This window comes from Oryza sativa, chromosome 8 (genome assembly GCF_034140825.1).
Source record: "Oryza sativa Japonica Group chromosome 8, ASM3414082v1".
NCBI classification, from domain to species: Eukaryota; Viridiplantae; Streptophyta; class Magnoliopsida; order Poales; family Poaceae; genus Oryza; species Oryza sativa.
In genome coordinates this window covers 26681613-26700892 of record NC_089042.1, presented here as the reverse complement: position 1 = coordinate 26700892, position 19280 = coordinate 26681613, and the positions used below count along the sequence as shown (strand labels likewise).

At 43.7% G+C, this 19280-nt stretch overlaps 4 protein-coding genes across 7 annotated transcripts; 2 read left to right on the top strand and 2 right to left on the bottom strand.

The window, feature by feature from the left end:
* Positions 1-4054: 4054 nt before the first annotated feature.
* On the bottom strand, positions 4055-10992 carry LOC4346140 (plant-specific TFIIB-related protein PTF2). 4 transcript variants are annotated; one of them, XM_066303448.1, is made up of 10 exons: positions 9155-10992; positions 8670-8793; positions 7982-8102; positions 7657-7895; positions 7456-7550; positions 5973-6954; positions 5657-5833; positions 5261-5419; positions 4962-5169; positions 4055-4738 (listed from the first exon to the last, which is right to left on the bottom strand). In XM_066303448.1, the coding sequence occupies exon 1, from the start codon at positions 10886-10888 to the stop codon at positions 9167-9169; it is 1722 nt and encodes a 573-aa protein (XP_066159545.1). In that variant the 5' UTR covers positions 10889-10992; the 3' UTR covers positions 4055-4738; positions 4962-5169; positions 5261-5419; positions 5657-5833; positions 5973-6954; positions 7456-7550; positions 7657-7895; positions 7982-8102; positions 8670-8793; positions 9155-9166. The 4 variants fall into 4 exon arrangements, with proteins under 4 accessions (XP_066159545.1, XP_066159544.1, XP_066159546.1 ...); XM_066303447.1 differs by lacking the exon at positions 5657-5833; XM_066303449.1 differs by lacking the exons at positions 4055-4738; positions 4962-5169; positions 5657-5833; positions 5973-6954 and having other exon boundaries at positions 5302-5419.
* On the top strand, positions 4406-7188 carry LOC4346141 (peroxidase 55). Its single transcript, XM_015794610.3, has 3 exons — positions 4406-4715; positions 5975-6166; positions 6383-7188. Exons 1-3 carry the CDS (start codon positions 4464-4466, stop codon positions 6956-6958), a joined length of 1020 nt encoding a protein of 339 aa, XP_015650096.1. The 5' UTR covers positions 4406-4463; the 3' UTR covers positions 6959-7188.
* Positions 10993-11294: 302 nt separating the features above from the next.
* On the bottom strand, positions 11295-16540 carry LOC4346138 (protein NUCLEAR FUSION DEFECTIVE 4). Its single transcript, XM_015794607.3, has 3 exons — positions 15982-16540; positions 12971-13908; positions 11295-12231 (listed from the first exon to the last, which is right to left on the bottom strand). The coding sequence occupies exons 1-3, from the start codon at positions 16315-16317 to the stop codon at positions 11718-11720; spliced, it is 1788 nt and encodes a 595-aa protein (XP_015650093.1). The 5' UTR covers positions 16318-16540; the 3' UTR covers positions 11295-11717.
* A 282-nt stretch (positions 16541-16822) lies between these two features.
* Positions 16823-19015, top strand: LOC4346137 (nuclear transport factor 2-like). The gene is made up of 2 exons (NM_001403668.1): positions 16823-17280; positions 18691-19015. Exons 1-2 carry the CDS (start codon positions 16984-16986, stop codon positions 18760-18762), a joined length of 369 nt encoding a protein of 122 aa, NP_001390597.1. The 5' UTR covers positions 16823-16983; the 3' UTR covers positions 18763-19015.
* The last annotated feature ends 265 nt before the right edge of the window (positions 19016-19280 follow it).

The following is a 19280-nucleotide window of genomic DNA, read 5'->3' as shown; positions in this document are numbered from 1 at the left end:
ATTTTTTCTTCTGAATATTGATACCCTTAAGTCATAATAACATCTTTGTGTGCAAACAACTTTGAGGTAGTAGTAGTAGTAGTACCAAATATTAACAATGTACTTTTGCTGTTTTGCATAAGAGAAAAAAAAACATGGATGTTTTTTCTAAAAAATATTGACATTTACTCAATGTTTTTTTATAATATTTACTGTTGCTAATGGTTTAGCAGTAATTAGAGTGCTTCAGAAATTTATCCATGAAGCTTCCGATTTCGTCTTTTCTTGTACTCCTCTTTGGTTAGAGCTCATAACAATCTTGGAAGCTTTGGATGAACAGGGAAATGAAAAGCAAGTGAAAAACAAAAAAAGCAGCAAATCCTCTTTCTCTGTGGGGGCAATGCAAAGCTTCTTCAGACAATCCAGACCTCTCCTTTGGAGCCTTCCCTGCCTTCTTGCTTGCTTTCACAAGCATCCATGATTCTATGGTTGATCCTTCTGTCCCCCATTTGCTTCTATCTGCGTCTTTATCTAGGCCTGGCCGCTAATACTTTATTGAGTGGATCATCTACTTAAATATGAGAGCGTATTAAATATTTTAATAAATAAAGTTAATAAAGGATGGTATAAAACAAGTGGTATAAAAAACACAGTGGAAGAGAATTTTTCGAGAAAATGTTTGTTTTTAAGTGTGGAGTATTTTTTTTAAAAAATAACGGATTAAAACTCGGCCTCTACACTAATAGGAAGATGTACACAGCCAAGCATGAAGCAAATGATTCGTTCCAATAATCCGGTAAATAATCTGCAAAGAAAAGGACAGTCATATGCTAGCTGTGCCTGATGACTGCATTGCACTGAAACAATTAATCAAGTCTAAGTGCCAATCAGAGATGCTCACTTCACCGGTTGTTTGTACTCTATTATTCCCATCATTCTGATCGTGCTCACCAGAATATGGAATGTTTTGTTGTAACAGCTCAACGATTGGTGACTCAGACGTGTACTGCTCTTAATTAAACGTTAATGAATGCCTGCCACTGTTAACTCCAACAATCAAACTCTTGACAGGAAAAAAAAAACATGTAGCATACAACTTCACTAGAAAGTACTGTACCAAATTTTATTATAATTATTTTTTAGAAAAATAGTGAAAGCTTCATTGAACTCAACTAGATACATCCAGGTGTGACACTCCCAATCTTCTACTACATAACTAAGATATACAACAAAAACACACATCCAAACACTAGTTTTAAAATGAAGGAAAAGAACATAAAGAGTTAATGGCCATCAATCTGTAGACTAAAACTACCACCGATGCTTCATGGTGAAAAACTCCTTAGTCACCCACTCCAGTCACTGACATGTCACTGAAATAAAATCCTAGAAATCAGGTTTCTAAAAGAATCTAGAAATGGAACCAATAAATAGTTAGTGAGATAACATGTAAAGGAGAGAACACTCTTTATTGAAAACCACATCATTCCTACATGGCCATAATAACCAGCACATAGTAGCCGCTCTTAGCAAGATATAATATCTCATATATTTGTAAACTCTCAAACAAATGACACTAGTGGCCGGGTGTAATCACAAATCTAACTACAACGTTTTCGTTAAATAGTACTACATTGGTTGTAAAATGACAAGGGATCTAATATATAAGTGGAGAAGCCGATTACCTTATTGGTTGGCTTTTAGGATGAGAAAGGCCCTTTACGGTCCTACAATTGATATCAGAGTCTGGCTAATTCAATATTTCTGATCTAAGGAACAAAGTGTGTGAATGTCTGATAGATCGTGGGTGACTGGGGGATCATCAGTGTACGGTGAAGAGGCGGTGAACGGCTGAGAGACACCAACGTGTGAATGAGGAGATTGTTAAATAATGCCATATTGGTTGTGGAAGGGTAAGAGAACTGATATAATTAAGCGGGAGAACCATTTACCTCATTGGCTCATTGGTTAGCATTTGGGGTGAAAAAACATTTTACGACGCTACAGTTTTTGCAGTATACTCCCTCCGTACTCGTAAAGGAAGTCGTTTAGGATAATGTTTAAGTCATACCTTGGGAATATAAATTATGAATAACTCTCAAGTTATTGAGTTTGAAAATGTAAAAATTATATAAATAGATTTGTCTTGAAAAATAATTTCATAAAAGTATACGTATATCATTTTTCAATAAATATTTTTATAAAAACAAGAAGTCAAAATTGTGTTTTGGAGACCGTGTCGCTGTTTAAAACGACTTCCTTTACGAGTATGGAGAGAGTACTTAACTAGAAATTGAAAGATTGTTCTTAATCAAATTAAACCTTAGGCCTGGTTTAGTTTTAAACTTTTTCTTCAAATTTCCAACTTTTCCATCACATCAAAACTTTCCTACACACATAGACTTTCAATTTTTTCATCACATCGTTCCAATGTCAACTAAACTTTTAATTTTGGTATGAACTAAACAGACCCTTAGTGACATGACATGCATTGGTACGAGTAATCACCACTTGAACCGACAACCGAGTGAAAATATAAGATTTGAGACAGCCGGCGAGGAGAAATCAAGCCGGGAAATCGTGCGCGCGACGCGCAAAGATGTTGAGCTCCTACGAAAAGCAATCCATCATCCATGTCGTGCGGCGCATGAGTTAATAAGCCTAGCATTGAGCTAAGATTTTTCTCTGGTCAACCCATGATGCTTTGTGCCAAAAAAAAAAACACCTCTTGTTTATTTCGTTTAAAAAAAATTTGATTCTTTGTTCCAACATCGGCCAAGAAAAAAAAAGGAAATCCAGCTTATTAATTAACCATATCTTGATTATTTTTTGAGATAATAAACATATACTAGCCCTGCCAATGTGGCATTAACTGTCAGGACATATAAGAAAACTGTGGGTGATGCCTGCTCGTCGTTCGCCTGAAATAATTCAGAGTCTGGTTCTGAAACAGTTGGAACCCATGTGCCTGCAACTCTGTTACCTAGAATTCCTCTTCTCTGTTTGTGTCTTTTTTATTTTGCTAATCTGCCATTACCTAGAACACATAGTTTAGCCAGGATCAGATTGACTTTCTGGTGAAGCCCACATGGAAAAGGAACAATCATCATCTCACCTGCCAAGAACGAAACAAATGAGAACATATCAAAACAAACGGCTCGAACTCGAATGAGTACATCACTGAGCTAATGTCGATCTCATTTCCAACTCTGATTTGAGTGGCAGTATAATGTTATCCTCCATTGGAATCTCGCAACAACCTTTAAAACGATATATGGACGCTTCTGTTTGTGATCTTCCACGTATCAATGTCATGATCATGGTTCAAGCTTTAGACAAAACTTTTTTTGTGTTGTTTTGAAAAAGTTTTTGTGTTTTAGGCTTATCATGCATCTATAATCTGTTGGCTTAAGGGATGCAGCCATTGTTGTTATCCCAGGTTAGGTCGGACAAATGAGTTCATTTGAATGGGAGCTACTGGGTGCATGATACTCCTATATGTATGATTGACCTATCTGGCGCCCGTTGGGCCGGCAATCCCGGAACGAAGCCTAAAACTGGGGTCAATTTTGGGTCCCAATGCGACCTGCCTAGATGAATACTGCATGTTTTTTTTTTGTTTGATTTTGATAGGAGTACATCTGTACATGAATTGGATTAGCACTACTCCAGAAAGTGATTATGGTTCAGAAGGCACTTAGACACCACCAGAAAACACTGTTAGGCCTCCTTTGAAACATATGAATAAGAAAAATGAAGCATTTTATAGAGAGAAGTTTTACGGTACTTGAGAAAGCAACTCGAGGGACCTATATTTTACAGAATATATGAAAGATACAGGAGTGACCATTTGCATGCTGCGCAGAAATTTGATGAGAGATTCAAAGGAGAAAAAGCTCCCATGAGGTTGAACCTTATGTTAAATTTGCTCCAAAACTCTTATGATTGAATCGTTACATAGGAATTCCACAGTATCCATGGCCCCATTCTTTGCTTAAAAGGGCCATATAGGCAAAATTTCTATATGATTCTACATATTCCTCTATCTAAAAGAATATTTTGTTCCAAAGTGGGCTAGCTTAACGATACCAAAACCACATGGTATTTCTTTAGGTTTCTTACAAAGTTACAAATGCTTTCCAGATTTAATTAAGAAGCTTACATAGTTTTATGCTTTTCGTATCGTTTGCCCTTATTGTGCATTCGAAGGCATCACCTTTTCTGCCCTACCTCTCCCCCTCTTTTATACACACCAAATATGCAAATACCACCTTTTGTATCAGCAACAACTACTAATCCATCTCAAGCCAAAATCTCCACCACTAACCCAATCATTACAAAAAAAGAAAGAAAGAAACTTATTAGCATCTCACCTCTCACACCACTGCTAGTATTACTTATAGCTGGCTAAACCATCCCTTGTGCTGTCTCCTCTCCCTCCGTGTTGCTCCCTTCTTCTTCTTCTTCTTCTTCTTCCCCCTCTCATGTTCTCATCGTCGGCCATGGAGAGAAGGAGAAGAAGCCCGTGCGCCGCCGTCGTGATGGCGGCGGTGGCAATGCTCGCCGTAATGCCGGCGTTCCCCGGCGTGGCGGCGGACTTGTCGGCGGGGTACTACAGCTCGTCGTGCCCCAAGCTGGAGTCCATCGTGCGGTATGAGGTGTCGAGGAAGATCAACGAGACGGTCGTCACCATCCCGGCCGTCCTCAGGCTCTTCTTCCACGACTGCCTCGTCACGGTGAGTTCGATCAGTTCATCATCCTGGATCAAACCATTCAAACTGTTAATTAACCAATCACACAAGCAAATGCTAGTAGGCTGCATCAATCAAATCAATCTGGTTCTTGCTCGAGCCTCTCATGCATCTGAATGAGCATCATTTGCATTAACTGGGTTTATTCATGATTCATCTGTTGGTTTCTGGAGTCAGTTTTAAGTAAGTAGATTCTTGTTAAATTAGTTGGTTCGATGGTCGGTTCTTCACCTGTTCAACTTGCTGGAGCTTTGGAATCATTTTCCTGTCCTCTCTTAATCCAGAAGCCACTCCATTTCCAACGGTGCAAGGCTGCAACTTGCCGCTGCTATGCTTTTCCAGTGGCAGCTTTGGAGCCCTGTGGCTGTACCCCAATCTTCCTCCCCATTGGCCATTCTCTCTCAAATGATTTTCTTTTTACTGAGAGGTGTTCAGATATCTGCAATTAGAAGAAAAAAATCAGGTAATTTGTTTAGGTGGGTCGAGCTGGGAGAAGGTAGAGAGATTAGAGAAGAGAACAACTCGATTACCTCGCTCGCGTGGTCGTCGGTTGCGGCAGCGATGCATGTGACGACGCGACTTTTCATCAGTGACGCGCATTATCAAATTGCGGCCGTGTCGGATCCATCCATCTCATTCTCCTCTCCCACTTTGCTCTTCAGAATCTTCAGAACCAGCAATCAATTCATCTGAAAAAAAAACAAGGAGAAAGAGGCATATTAGTATTAATCCAGTCACTAAATAGTATAATTAGTAAAAGGTTTTAAAGTTTAAGAAAAATCAACTAGCCTTCTTTCTTCAAAGGTAGAGGTACCAATCAACATTTTCAGTGCAGGGTTATAGAGTAGTATTAATTAGTTGAATGCTCCCTAAAATACTGTTACTAGTTCAGCGAGTGAAGAATAAAGATTAAAGAGATGCCTGACATGTCACGCGCTTAATGATGTTTAGTGGTGTCCTGGCAATCAATCAGCTGGCATCTCGTCTTTTCCCTTTTGATGTTTCGAAGAACATTTTTCCTTTTGGGTTTGACCACATATAGGAATAAGATGCAGCGCGTGAATGCACGTAGAGCACCAGTTGTATCGGCCCCACCCGGTAGCCTATACATGAACGAGCTAATATATAGTTTAACTTTCTAATTGTATAAAATAATTATAAACAGCAACTTGGAAGTAGAAATGCAGAAAGAATCATTGTGGTTTACACTATTGAATAAAAACTGAGTAAAAAGATTTTTACAGGGGTGTGACGCTTCGGCCTTGATTTCGTCCCCAAATGACGACGCCGAGAAGGACGCGCCGGACAACATGTCCCTCGCCGGCGACGGCTTCGACACCGTGAACCGTGTCAAGACCGCCGTCGAGAAGGCCTGCCCCGGCGTGGTCTCCTGCGCCGACATCCTCGCCCTCGCTGCCAGAGACGTCGTCTCCCTCGTAAGCCTCTGCACCTCAAATCACTTCCAGAAGCTCTCACTCTGACAATCGCCATAGTACATGATCCTCTGCAGTCGACTTCACCGTGCCTTTGTCATTGACATGTGAGCCGACGACACATCGGGCCTACATGTCAGTGATAAAGACACGATGCAGTGACTAGAGAGGATCCTGATCCCTTACAAGTATACTGACAATGGCCACCATCAACCACAGGCGTCCGGGCCATGGTGGTCCGTGGAGCTCGGCCGGCTGGACGGCCTCGTGTCCAAGGCGAGCGACGTCGACGGCAAGCTGCCCGGGCCGGACATGCGCGTGACGAAGCTCGCCGCCGTGTTCGACAAGCACGGGCTGTCGATGCGCGACATGGTGGCGCTCTCCGGCGCGCACACCGTCGGCTTCGCGCACTGCACCCGCTTCACCGGCCGGCTGTACAACTACAGCGCCGGCGAGCAGACGGACCCGTCCATGAACAAGGACTACGCGGCGCAGCTGATGGAGGCGTGCCCGCGCGACGTCGGCAAGACCATCGCCGTCAACATGGACCCCGTCAGCCCCATCGTCTTCGACAACGTCTACTACTCCAACCTCGTCAATGGCCTCGGCCTCTTCACCTCCGACCAGGTGCTCTACACCGACGGCGCGTCGCGGCGCACCGTCGAGGAGTTCGCCGTCAACCAGACCGCCTTCTTCGATGCCTTCGTGAGCTCCATGGTCAGGCTGGGGAGGCTAGGGGTCAAGGCCGGCAAGGATGGAGAGGTCAGGAGAGACTGCACTGCATTCAACCACTAGATGGAAAGCAGCGGCAGATTGTAATTCAGAAATGTGTTGCTCTGATGAGTTTGATACATATAATGAGCTTGATTCTTTTGCATACAGTTTTCCAAAAGTTTGAGTGTGTTTTCTTACTTCTTTTTTTCTTTCTATGTGCTTATTTTTTTCGATGAATTTTTGTACAGACTGAAGAGTGTAATACGTACAATGGATACATTGAGGATTCTCTATTGAAATGATTAACAAGATGGATAGGGCTAATAAAAAGGAAATTAGTTTGACTTATGATTCAGTCTGTACAAATGCAAGTTTTCACCACCAGGTGATCATGTTAGGAAGCTGAAAGAAATCAATAAAGACCAAGAAATCAAACTTTTGATTGGGCGATTCTGAAAATTTCAGTATAATCAAGGGAAGGGAAGACGAAACAGAAGGAGATAAAAAACATATATGCCTACGAAATGCATTGGAAATTTGAAAATGATGGCTTTCAGAAATGTTAACTTATTATTGACCTCAAACTGCTGAAAATACACAATGCCACAGGCGACTTCTGAATATCCAATAGCCAGTTTGTTCCATCATCACAATGAATGAGCAGAAGAAAAGTCTGAATAATACGGCAATTGAAAAAACACAATGAATGCTCACTTCAGAACGGCATATCAACGAATTGAAATCAGCATCACTACCTTAATCTGAGATTATCGAGATACCTGATTGCTGAGATCCCGAACATAGGACCATTCCGTCAAAAAAAAAACATAGGACCATCTGAAGAGAGTGAGAGACCACCTCAGGCAATCAGATGTAGGAGGTGAGGTCATACAGCTCAAAAGCAGCATCTCCTGAAGAGGCCCCGTGCCTAGGATAATATGAAGAGGCTCACTGCAAGTAGCAGTAGCAGATGGAGCTTAAATCTGAAGGTGCAAATGGAACATATCTCCTGAAGAGCCTGTGGAAATAATTGCAACACCAATGCTCACAGATCTATTAATCTTCCCTGAAGGAAGGTGTAGCCTCTTCAAGCATAGAGATTACCTGGACACTTTCCAAATGTTCTTTGACGAAGGAGTCCCTTACCTTCTTTTTTTAAAAGAAATGTCTCTTACCTTCTTAGGTTCTTCCTCCTTGAAACATCTCATACATTTGGGGATTCCGTCTACCAAGTGAAAAGATAAAGATATTATGCTCATTCCCTACAACATATGGTTATACGAATCCCCTGGTAAGCAATTGTGCAATAGTGCAGTGCAGCAACCGAAACCACTATAAGAATTCTGATCCCACACCCAGGAATGTAATTACATGCAGAAAATAAATCCATGATGACCAATAAAGTGTGTCTACCAAAACGAAGAAAGTTATCCCTGGTTAATTATCTGATTCTAGGAGAATTGTTGCATATGTATAGGTTTAACATGCGAGCTCCACGCTCTATAAACTTAGCCACAAAACATGATCCAAAATAGCAAATGAAGGCAATATTTCAGTTGAGTACATCTTAAAAAAAATTGCACATGACCTGGTAACTTAAATCGGTAGTCTGTCCTTGCGGCCTTTAGCAACAAGAACCGCTGAACAACATAGATTACAAATAAACATGTAAATACTTATCCACATTTTGCACGATTACAAACCAAATGTTATTTTCGCCCATAGGAATAGGATAGATATATCACCAATAGTAATTTGAGTCACATATATGTAGTCAGTAGCCACCCATTACCTTAAAAAAGAAAGATTGCATCCTGAAGATCTGAACCACTTCGAAATAATCAGAAACACACTTCATCAGGAAAGCACGATACGCCAATGCACATTTTTCATTTTCTGACTCCATCTATGAGAAACTGATGACAGTAGAGTGAAAATTTATAACTACAAGTCACTCATAAGCAGTACATCAATGTACAGTAACCAGAACATCCCAGTCATTTAAGACAAAAAATTCTAGTCTCCCAATCATTCCTAGGTTGCATTCTACTGTCTGTTTTACCAGGGAAAACAAAACCCAAACATGTATTTTCATCTCTATCACAATATTTTCTTTCCACAATCAGCTTAATTGAACTTCACCAAAGTGGTACTCAGCACAAAATTTCTCTATCAAGAAAAAAAAATTCTATCAACAGATTGTTGTGGTTTATAGTAGTGAGAACCTATGTTCAGCAATAAATCTGTCTTAATTATCCTAAAGACCTATGGACTTACATCACCATGTTTTCATTTGTGTCCACTGGCACTCACTGCACAGAAGACATGTAGATCTAACAATCTTCTGTATTGTCCTTGTTCGATCTCTTCCTCATTTGCGCCGTGTAATAACAGGAGCTCAATGATACAGTCCTCCCAGTCAATACCATCAGAGGGAGCTCCTTTCCGTCTCTTCTTCTCACCACCTGGACCATCCGGCATCTCTATTGGAAGCTCTCCATTCATGGCACGATCACTTCCAGCTATCCTCTTTTTGCCTCGCTTCTTCCTGGCCGGTTTTTGCGGTGAGCAGGCATCTTCATTTCTCAGAGCAGCCTGCAATTTATTCTCGCTCTCAACAGGACCTTTTCTAATCGCATCAATTCGGCACTTAGCAGCTTCAATCCGTGCTCTCCTTTTCTTCTGCAACTTCATTCCAGCAGCAAACGATGGCGGAGGAACATCAAAGCCGACGTCAATATTCACTACATCCTCCAACACCATGTCCTTGGTCCAACCATCATCCAGCGAATCTATACATGGCTCCAGCTCCAGCCCTCCTATCCGCTGCCTCTTCCTGTTAGCACCTTTACCAACTTGCCCAAGTCTTTGTAGTTGAGCAAGCCTCTTCAAGACATTTTGGTAAGCACTTGATAGGCACTCCTCCGAGATCTTAAAATTCTCCAATTCCTTCCCCTCCTGCCCGGAATTATTGGAATCCAAATCATCAGAAGCCAATTGGGGAGCAACCTGAAGGTACTTGGATTCATCATCATCAACGGCTGAGCACGCCTGCACAATCCCGGCAATGTCCGGAGCGAAGCTCTCGAGAAACTGCTCTGATGGGTCGGACTGTGACCTCATCTCCATGAGCCGGAGCAGCACGGGTGCGTTCAGGAGCAAGTTCTTCGCATTGACATCGGCGCCCCACGGCAGCAGCTCCCGCGCGACGCGCACCAGCGCATCGACGAGCTCCTTGTACCGGCGGAGGCTGGTGTGCAGCCTCGCAGAGATGTCCCGCGCAATGTCCTCCACGGTGATGGAGGTGACCCCGTTCGCCTCCGCGGCGAACGCGACGAGGGCGGCGATGAGGGGGAGAGGGAACCGCCCCGTGGTGAGCGACCACTTGGAGGCGCAGCGGAGGAGGAACCGGGATTGGGAGAGGATCACCTCCGTCCTCTCGCTCGCGGCGGAGGACAGCGAGGGCGAGGAGCGCACGGCGCGCTCGAGCGCGGCGGCGTAGTCGAAGGACGGGAGCGGGGGGAGCGAGAGGTGGGAGGCGATGCGGGAGACGAGGTCGGCGAGCGAGGCCACCGAGCAGAAGGCGGTCTCGGCGGCCTCGGCCAGGGAGAGCGGGAGGCGGTGGGACCTCGCGACGAGGAAGGCGCAGGCGGAGGCGAGGGCCGGGAGGAAGGCGGAGCCCTGGGTGGCGAGGTTGCCGCCCGTGGCGGACTTGGCCATGGCGAGCGCCTCGTCGGCGGCGGTGGGGGAGAGGCCGAGGCGGGCGGCGATGGAGGCGATGGTGACGACGCCGTTCGAGAGCTTCTGGTCCCGGTACTGCGACTGCGACTGGTGGTAGACGAAGGAGGAGGCGCGGAGGTCGTACACGCCGTTGTCGGTGCAGATCGACTGGTGGACGAACTCCGACGAGCCGGAGTCGTGGATGCGGCCGCAGGAGGTGCAGACGAGCACACCGGTGTCCGGGTCCGCCACCACCGCGCCCTCGCCGCACGACCAGCACGTCGACTCCATCGCGCGCCGCGGCGGCGGCGGCCGCCGGTGCGAGGGCGGGCGGCGAGGCTTGCGGCGGAAGAAACGAAAACGAAAACGAAATTGGATGGTGGGGGATTCGATTCGAGGCGGCGGCGTCCCGTTTTTACGATTTTATTTGTGCCAACCGAGTCACGAATACCTAGAAGAGGGGAATTCGAGGTTTTCGGAGATTCAAAAACAATTTCCCCTAATTTCAGAAGGAAAATATCCAAATATCCAAATCTCGTAGATTCTGTTACAGAGCGAGGTTGCAGCCTGCAGATACGGTTCAGAAAATCAGATTCAGGTGGTGCAGAGTCTTTTTCTGTTTTTCAGTAAAGACATGCCAATATCCTCGGGCAATATCGATGATCATAAATTGAACTTGCAAAAATCCTCAGGCAGATGATCAACTTTTCTCTCTCTTGTTTTCCCCCTCATATGAGAAGCACTTCATTATATATCAACATACCGGAAAGAACAATGTTCCTCCTTGACAAAGCAACGCTATTTGTACATGTATACATGCGATTTTTAAAGTTTTTACACAGCAAAAGTTGAAAAGCAAAACACATCTCCACCGTGCACCGGTACACGTCGATACTTCAAGATACTGAACAACGATCGTTCTTTCAGTAGCCACTGATAACTTCATTAACTTATGATAGCGCAAGAATGCCTCTCAGAAACAGAAGGAAGATAACAAAACTTCACCCTTCTGCTCTCCAACGAATCAACAGGACTTGGGGTGAAAATCCGAGATAGTAGTATATGCGTTGATAACATTTATAAATTTTGTTTCCTTCTGGGTCTTGACTGATGATATTCTTCATGTCCTGGGGTTCCCATACAGATTGGCGTACACAATCTTCGTCCGGTAGATGAGGATCAAGCTCAGGACAGCAGCAACAATGCAGAACCCAGACATGATCAGAGACGAAAGGAAGAAGCAGATGGCCCCCTCACACTTCAATGGCTGAGTAGCATCCGAGGCCATGGCAAGCAATCTCCCAGGCATTGCCAGCAATGTCGAGTTATGGTGCTGGTGAGCCTGCTTCTCAGCTTCAGAGTCGTATATGCCACTGGCAATAATGCCTGAGAATACAAGGGAGCCTGCTGGATTCGCGACGGTAAGGAAGTTGTACAATGCTCCGAAGTTCTTCAGGCCGAAGAGTTCGGAGGCTGCAGCTGGCACAATTGCCCAGTGGGCACCATAGCCAAGACCAACAAGCAGTGTGCCGATGTACATTGCACCCGGCCAAGCCATTGCAAAGGAGAAGTGCCCAAATGCCATAAATACTTGAGCTGTCGCTAACGCAATAGCCCTTGGATATGCATAGTCCCTGAAAAAGGATCAGAGAAAAAGGGATCAGATTAGAATTAATACAAAGATAAAAGGGTGCCAGTTTAAAAGGACAAGTAAACAAAGAGTACAATACTAGTTTCTTGTACTCCCTCCGTCACTAAATATTTAGACGAACGGTCAAACATGTTTAAAAAAGTCAACGGCATCAAATATTTAGGGACGAAGGGAGTATTTAGTTGTCATTTTAGTTTCTTGCACTTAGTTTTTTGTCTTCTTTGTGAGCACATGCACTGGAACAAAGAGTAGAATGTTTGTTTTACTCAGTCAGGAAAAAAAATGCATTTGAACAAAAACTAATGGAATAAACGATTACTCATGGTTTACAAAAATATTGACCAGCAAGAAATGCCATATACCCAGCAAACGCTATGTTTGTGCTGCCGAAAGCATTCATACTTGCATTATGCAATTTGCAATTGGATGTCATTCCATAGTTTCACTTTCACTTCCGTATGAACCAAACAATACGAATCATTAGATGCTGCTCCTTATGCGCTAAATAATATTAATCATCAGATGGATCACAAAGATATACTCCCCCCGTTTCATATTATAAAACTTTCTAGCAATGCCCACATTCATATATATGTTAATGAATCTATATGTGTAGATTCATTAACATATATATGAATATGGGCATTGCTATAAAGTCTTATAATATGAAACGGAGGAAGTATATTTTTAATTTCAGTAAACAGCTACTGTAGATTTCTTACTTGACAATAAGCTCTGAAAAGTAGCCCCCACCAATGCGTCCAAGGAAGTTCCAGATGCTAATCATCGAGACAAAAATGTGACTATCCTCATAACCCAATGACTGGCTCATTTGCCCAAGATTATCTATCACAGTAAGACCTGATCCTGATCCCAACAGAAGGGAGAAGAATAGTAGCCAAAAATCTGCCTTGATCAATGCCTGCATCAATGTGAAATCCTCTCCTCTTCGTGGACCTTTTCTCCTCTTGACCCTGACAGCGCCAACAGCAGCTGCCTGGAATAGCTTTGTCTGCAATTCAGCTATCCTCTTCTGCCTCTCTGAGGCTGGAAGTAGATCCACTTCCTTTGGCTTTTCATCCTCCACCTCACTGAATATAACCTCAGTTTGCTCTTCAGATGGTGTTGACGCACTTGCTTCTTCTTTCCCTGGTGATTGCAACAGTGATGCATAGGCACTCTCATCGTTATCTGAGAAGAAGCTGAGTATCACAGGGATGACTATTGGAACTATCAAGAGGACGATTAGAATGATGGTCAACAAGACCATCACTGTGTGGCTCAAGTCGACAAGGTCCCCCAGTATCATCACACCCATCAGATAAGCAGCCAAAAGCAAGCAGACACTGTATACAAACGTGAAACTTGTACCATCAGAAGGCCGCACTTGCCTGTGTCCTCCAACTGGTCTGACAATGAACATTAGCGCAATAACCACCATTGTTGGACCAACAGCAACCATGAAGATCAATGCCGCATGATCAGGTGAATGTATCATCGCATACATCTGCGTTAGGATTGCACCACTCAAACCAGCAAATCCCTTGAGGATACCGACAATCGGTCCACGGCTCTTGGGGAAGTTCTGAACACATGAGACGAGAGCAGCCGTATTGAAGTATGTCTCACCATTAGTACCAATAAAGATAAGAATGCACATCTGTTGAGAGATGAGATGAGAGGCTTTCAGCACAAGAATCAACATGAATAAAATTGAAGGAATGTGAAAGGTAAATATAGATCTGTTCATATCATATATGGCAATCGTGTGAGATTCCAAATGCCACCAACTGAAATAGCAAAAGCAATGGTGGAAGAGGCTACGATTTAGCACTCGACTAGAGCATCTTTGCCTCAGTTTAGTCTGTAGACTGGCAGAAATCTTTGTAAATGTCCTTCTTGCTCTATTAATACATAAGAGGCAAAAGCTTTTGCCCTTCTTCTTATTCAAAAGAAAAAGAATGGACTAACGTAATTGTGGTATTAGTCTTTCCACATGCAAAGGGAATTGTATTCCAGCCCTATTGGGTGTACCTTGAAATGCATAGTTGGATCAAGAAAGATCTTGGCGCCAAAATATCGATATTAGACGCTGAATGCATGAATTAAAACCAAATGAAACAGAAGGTAGTGAAGTGAAATCTATTTCCTTAAAAAAAAAGTGGTGACTAACATTTCAACAAGCTATTAATTACTCTAATGCATCATACAGCTAAAAAAATCAACGGAAAATCTAAAATTTTCAACTATTCGAACTGAATATAGTGAGACATCAAAATCCTGCATATTCTGAGTACAACACTGCAAATTCCCCGATAAATCTACTCTTTGAAACAATGAGCACTCAGAATGGTTCCTGAAGTGTGAACATAATTTTCAGTTTAAGTATATCTTTTGTTGAGAATATGTAATAGAAGTGTACCCTAAACATTCATTGTTTTTAGATCAACAAGATTTCAGTTCAGAAGTTAATCAGACCATGTTTGCCTAATGGGAAAAGGGAAAATATGGTCTTCCTGAAACATATAGAAAACAATACCATCTAGACAAGGACACTAATCTTGTGCCTACTAAGTCCTCCCACATTTGGCATGGGAAGTTACTACTTCCTGATTCTAATCTTAGAAACTTCAACATTTTTCAAAATGCAGTAGCTATTAGAGACATGTACCAGAAATATTACCTGCATATGGAGATTTAACATTTAAGGCTTCGAAATATTACCGGCTGTGTTTGGAGGTGGGTGTTGGAAACCCATATCCCATACACGGAAAACGGAGTGGTCCATTAGCGCGTGATTAATTAAGTATTAGTTAATTTTTTTAAAAAAAATGGATCAATATGATTTTTTTAAACAACTTTTATATAGAAACTTTTTGCGAAAAATGCACCGTTTAGTAGTTTGAAAAGCATGCGCACGGAAAAAGATAGGAAAGTGTTGGGAACTTGCTCTTGCAAACACACGATGCTATTTCACTTATTATTCACAAAAGTTTAGGTGATTCAGACAGGTGTATTCTACTATCCTTCACAGATACTGATTGGGGATGGTGAAGTTCTAGGCTGAATATTGTTCAAATAAAAAGTTCTCATGAGATATGTAAATTAAGGTATAATCAAAGGCACATGGGAAGCAAGAAAGCAACCACTAACTGTTTCTACAGACAAGGAAACATATTCAAGTATTCAACAGGTCGTATGTTGGAAATATTCTTCACACATGTCATACAACATGAGAAAAAAATTGTTTGAGCCAATGAAATTCTGATAGTGATTTCTGAATATAAATTCAGTATTTTAGATCAAAAGCGTTTCATTTTCAGAGTGTTTGAACATCTAACAAAGTTTCTTCTCCATGATTGAACACTGTACTGGAGTCCAACTGCAAATAGTATCTCCAATCCCCAAACAAGGAGGTATGAATAGTTTGCAGATCCCAATCCTAGAAACTTGAACCGTACAAAACCCAGTAGAAGTAAATTAAAACCTGACGAACCACTAGTCCACTACACACATTGTTAAACAAGCCTGTAAAATTTTCAACATAATTTCCACACTAACCAACGTGCACGCTTCAATAACAAAAAAAAAAAAAGAAGTCGCAGGCAGAAAAATGCTAGAGATGAGTAGCAAGCATGTGGTAGATCATGAGATAGACTGTAGCACATGCGGCTGCCTGCAATGAAGATGAGAGGTGGAAGCGGAAAGGGAAGGGAAGGGATCTGAGACTGACCGCCCAGAGCGGGGGCACGGGGGCGCGGTGGGTGACGGCGAGCCAGACCCAGCCGTAGCCGAAGAGGTTCTGCGCGGCGCCGACGAGGACCGCGGCCCAGAGCGGGAGCACGGCGGAGAGCGTGCCGGCGAGGAAGCCGACGCTGTCGCCCAGGTCCTTGGCGACCCCGAGCCCCGCCACCTCCCGCTGGTTGTACCCCAGCGAGGCCTTGATCACCGGCGAGATGCTCCCGAACAGGTACCCCACCCCGGCGAACGACTGCATCCACATCGCCGCCACGAACACCAGCCACCTGTTCCGCACGAACCCCCTCACCCTTCCCCCCACCTCCACCATTGCTGCACCACCACCACCTCCAACCACGGCGGATTGGTGTACGCCGACGATCCCCCCCACCTGCCGAAACAGTGATTGCTACTGGTAATCCAGCACGAGCCGAGAAAGCAGAGCAGATTGGAACACGGAGGAGGAGGAGAAATCCGGCGAGAATTCGCTGCGTTTCTATGGACGAGACGAGCTCGGCAACTCGGGGAGACGGGGAGGAGGACGAGACGACGTCGCCCTCGCCGCCTCCTCGCCGGGGGTGAAAGAGACCGGACAAGCCAGGCTGGCAGTGGCGCTCTGCCGTCAGATGCGGAATCGACGGTTTATTTTGTCGACACGTGGCAGTCTTGACCCGAGAGAAAACGTCCGTTTCCGAGAGCATTCAAGCGCGGCCGCCCCTGTCGTTTCCCTGTCAGTTTGTGGGCCCACCTATCATTCCGCTGGTGGTGGTGGTCCCGCCTCAACTTTTTGTTGGGCGTTACGGCCCATAAAAATCCGGCCCAGTATGAAAATTTCTGGATTCTTCTGTCCAATGGGTTAGCGTCCGTCCCACGCGAACCCCTCACCCCTTGAAATTGCCCTTTCACACGACGCCCTCGTCTTCCTCCTTTCTCTTCTCCCTAGCGCCTCCTTTCCAGAAGCTTCCAAACCCTAGGCGAGCGAGAGAGGCGAGACGCCATGGACGCGGACGCGGTGGCGAAGGCGTTCGTGGAGCACTACTACCGGACGTTCGACACGAACCGGCCGGCGCTGGTGTCGCTGTACCAGGACGGGTCCATGCTCACCTTCGAGGGCCAGCAGTTTCTCGGCGCCGCCGCCATCGCCGGCAAGCTCGGCTCCCTCCCCTTCGCGCAGTGCCACCACGACATCAACACCGTCGACTGCCAGCCGTCGGGGCCGCAGGGCGGCATGCTCGTCTTCGTCTCCGGATCCCTCCGCACCGGCCCCGACGAGCACCCCCTCAAGTTCTCCCAGGTTCGTGCTATTCGCTTCCCCCACCTCCTCCTCCTCGATCTGTTTGATTCAAATACGCGCAGATCTGATCTGCTCTGATCTGATCCGATCTGTGGTTGATCTCGTGATTCGTGGTTTGACTTGGTTCGTTACTAGTAGCAGCGGCTTGTTTGATGTGGTGCTTACTGTTGTGATGATTGGGTTCGGTCACTATGTCGGTAGATTGATTGATGCACTAGTTGTTTAGTGACGAGTTGTGAGCCTACGATTGGACTTGTGGGTAGTGGGGGTATTTGGATCCTCGTAGTTCCTGATGTTCCTGATGCATTCCCTATCAATATTCCACTTACTCTCTTAGCAATTCTTTAATTTGATTAACCTTTTGTTATTAGATTGGATTGTTCTTCCAACATGACACCGTTTGATTCTCCAGCAATTTCTGGAATTCTTGGTGGGCTATTGAGTAGTATTAAATTATCATGGTTCTAGCAACTAGATCATGCTATGACAACTGGCTAATATGGTGCTCCTTCATTGTTTCATGGCCTTCAGTTCCATTGCTCTCGTTAATCTAATGGTGGCAACTCTCTCTCTCTCTCTCTCTCTCTCTCTCTCTCTCTCTCTCTCTCTCTCTCTCGCATGACTACACTAAGTTTAATGGTGGCCTTCAGTTCCATCTGAGTATATATATGTGATGGAATGATTCATAGAACAATTACACTATACTAGTGGATCAAAAATAAATTTGCTTGGTTGATTTCTAACAAATATTAATATTGTTGTTGGCATGTCAGTGGTTTTTTGTGGAGTATATTAACTGATTTACAAGAATCTTAATTCCTGTTTATCTTGATTGTAGGATGTGGATATTGCTTGTGTTTGTATTAATTTGTTACTATTGATGATAAGATGAAAGCTGTCTTCAGTTATGGCAGCATTTGTGCAATTGATCGCAGGCTTATAGTAAAATTGAAATTTTTTAGTAGTTTGATTAGGAAAATATTGGAGGCAACTTTGGGGATCTTGCATTCTAGTTATTTTTAAGTTTTTATGTTTGATCAAGTTCTGTTTGATTTAACATAACATGCAATATACTTATGATAAGTGCTTCCCATCTATAGTCAGGAGGCCATTTCCATGAAAATTGAAGTTGATTGGCAAATCTTAGTTGAAATGAGTAATAACATGTGAATGCCATCTTTTCTACTACCTTGATGGTTGAAAACACGTTATTTGTGCAGAACAATAGTTTCAAACTCTTAACTGTGATGCTTATGTATTCGAACTTTGCAAGCTCTACGGACATAAGTGAAATGAACCTAATTCGATTGGGAATAATATTCCAAACATGCTGTCACTTGATGCATCTTCAGTTTATGTCCAGAATGATTCCTCATGTTCACTGAACTTGTGATTTCCAACATTTTACAGATGTTCCAGCTGCTTCCCGCTGGAGGCAACTTCTATGTGCAGAACGACATGTTCCGTCTGAACTATGGTTAAGGAAAGCTGGATAGTCATCCATCAACGTACTGGGCCAGTGTTTTATGTTGAAACTATGAGATGCTGTTGCTCTTTTGATTGTTTATCGACTGGTGCAAATTATTGCAAGAAATGGTGTTAAAAGACTATGCACCTTCTGGATTTGTTCTTCTATGTTTCTCCCATGAACTGTGGTATGGAGGCACCATTTATGTGGAATGTGAATGAAGACAGCCTAAAAGATTTTATCATGTCTGCATTTTCGTCCTGTTTTGCTGTTTGGTTTCAGTCTATGGGCGTTATTTTCGTTCGCTCTTCTATATCTGCATTTGCGCCCTGTATTTGCTTGTTGGAAGCACCATTTATGATTTATGTGATTCTGTGGTAGGTTTACCTTCTCTTTTTGAGACGGCATTATTTGTTCTTGGAAGACAAGAATATTCTTGACTAGTTTGATTTGCCTCTATCTGATGCCCAGAACATATACCTCCCTTCGCAATTGGGATAAATCTAGAAACAAAAATTGCCACTGAAGTTTA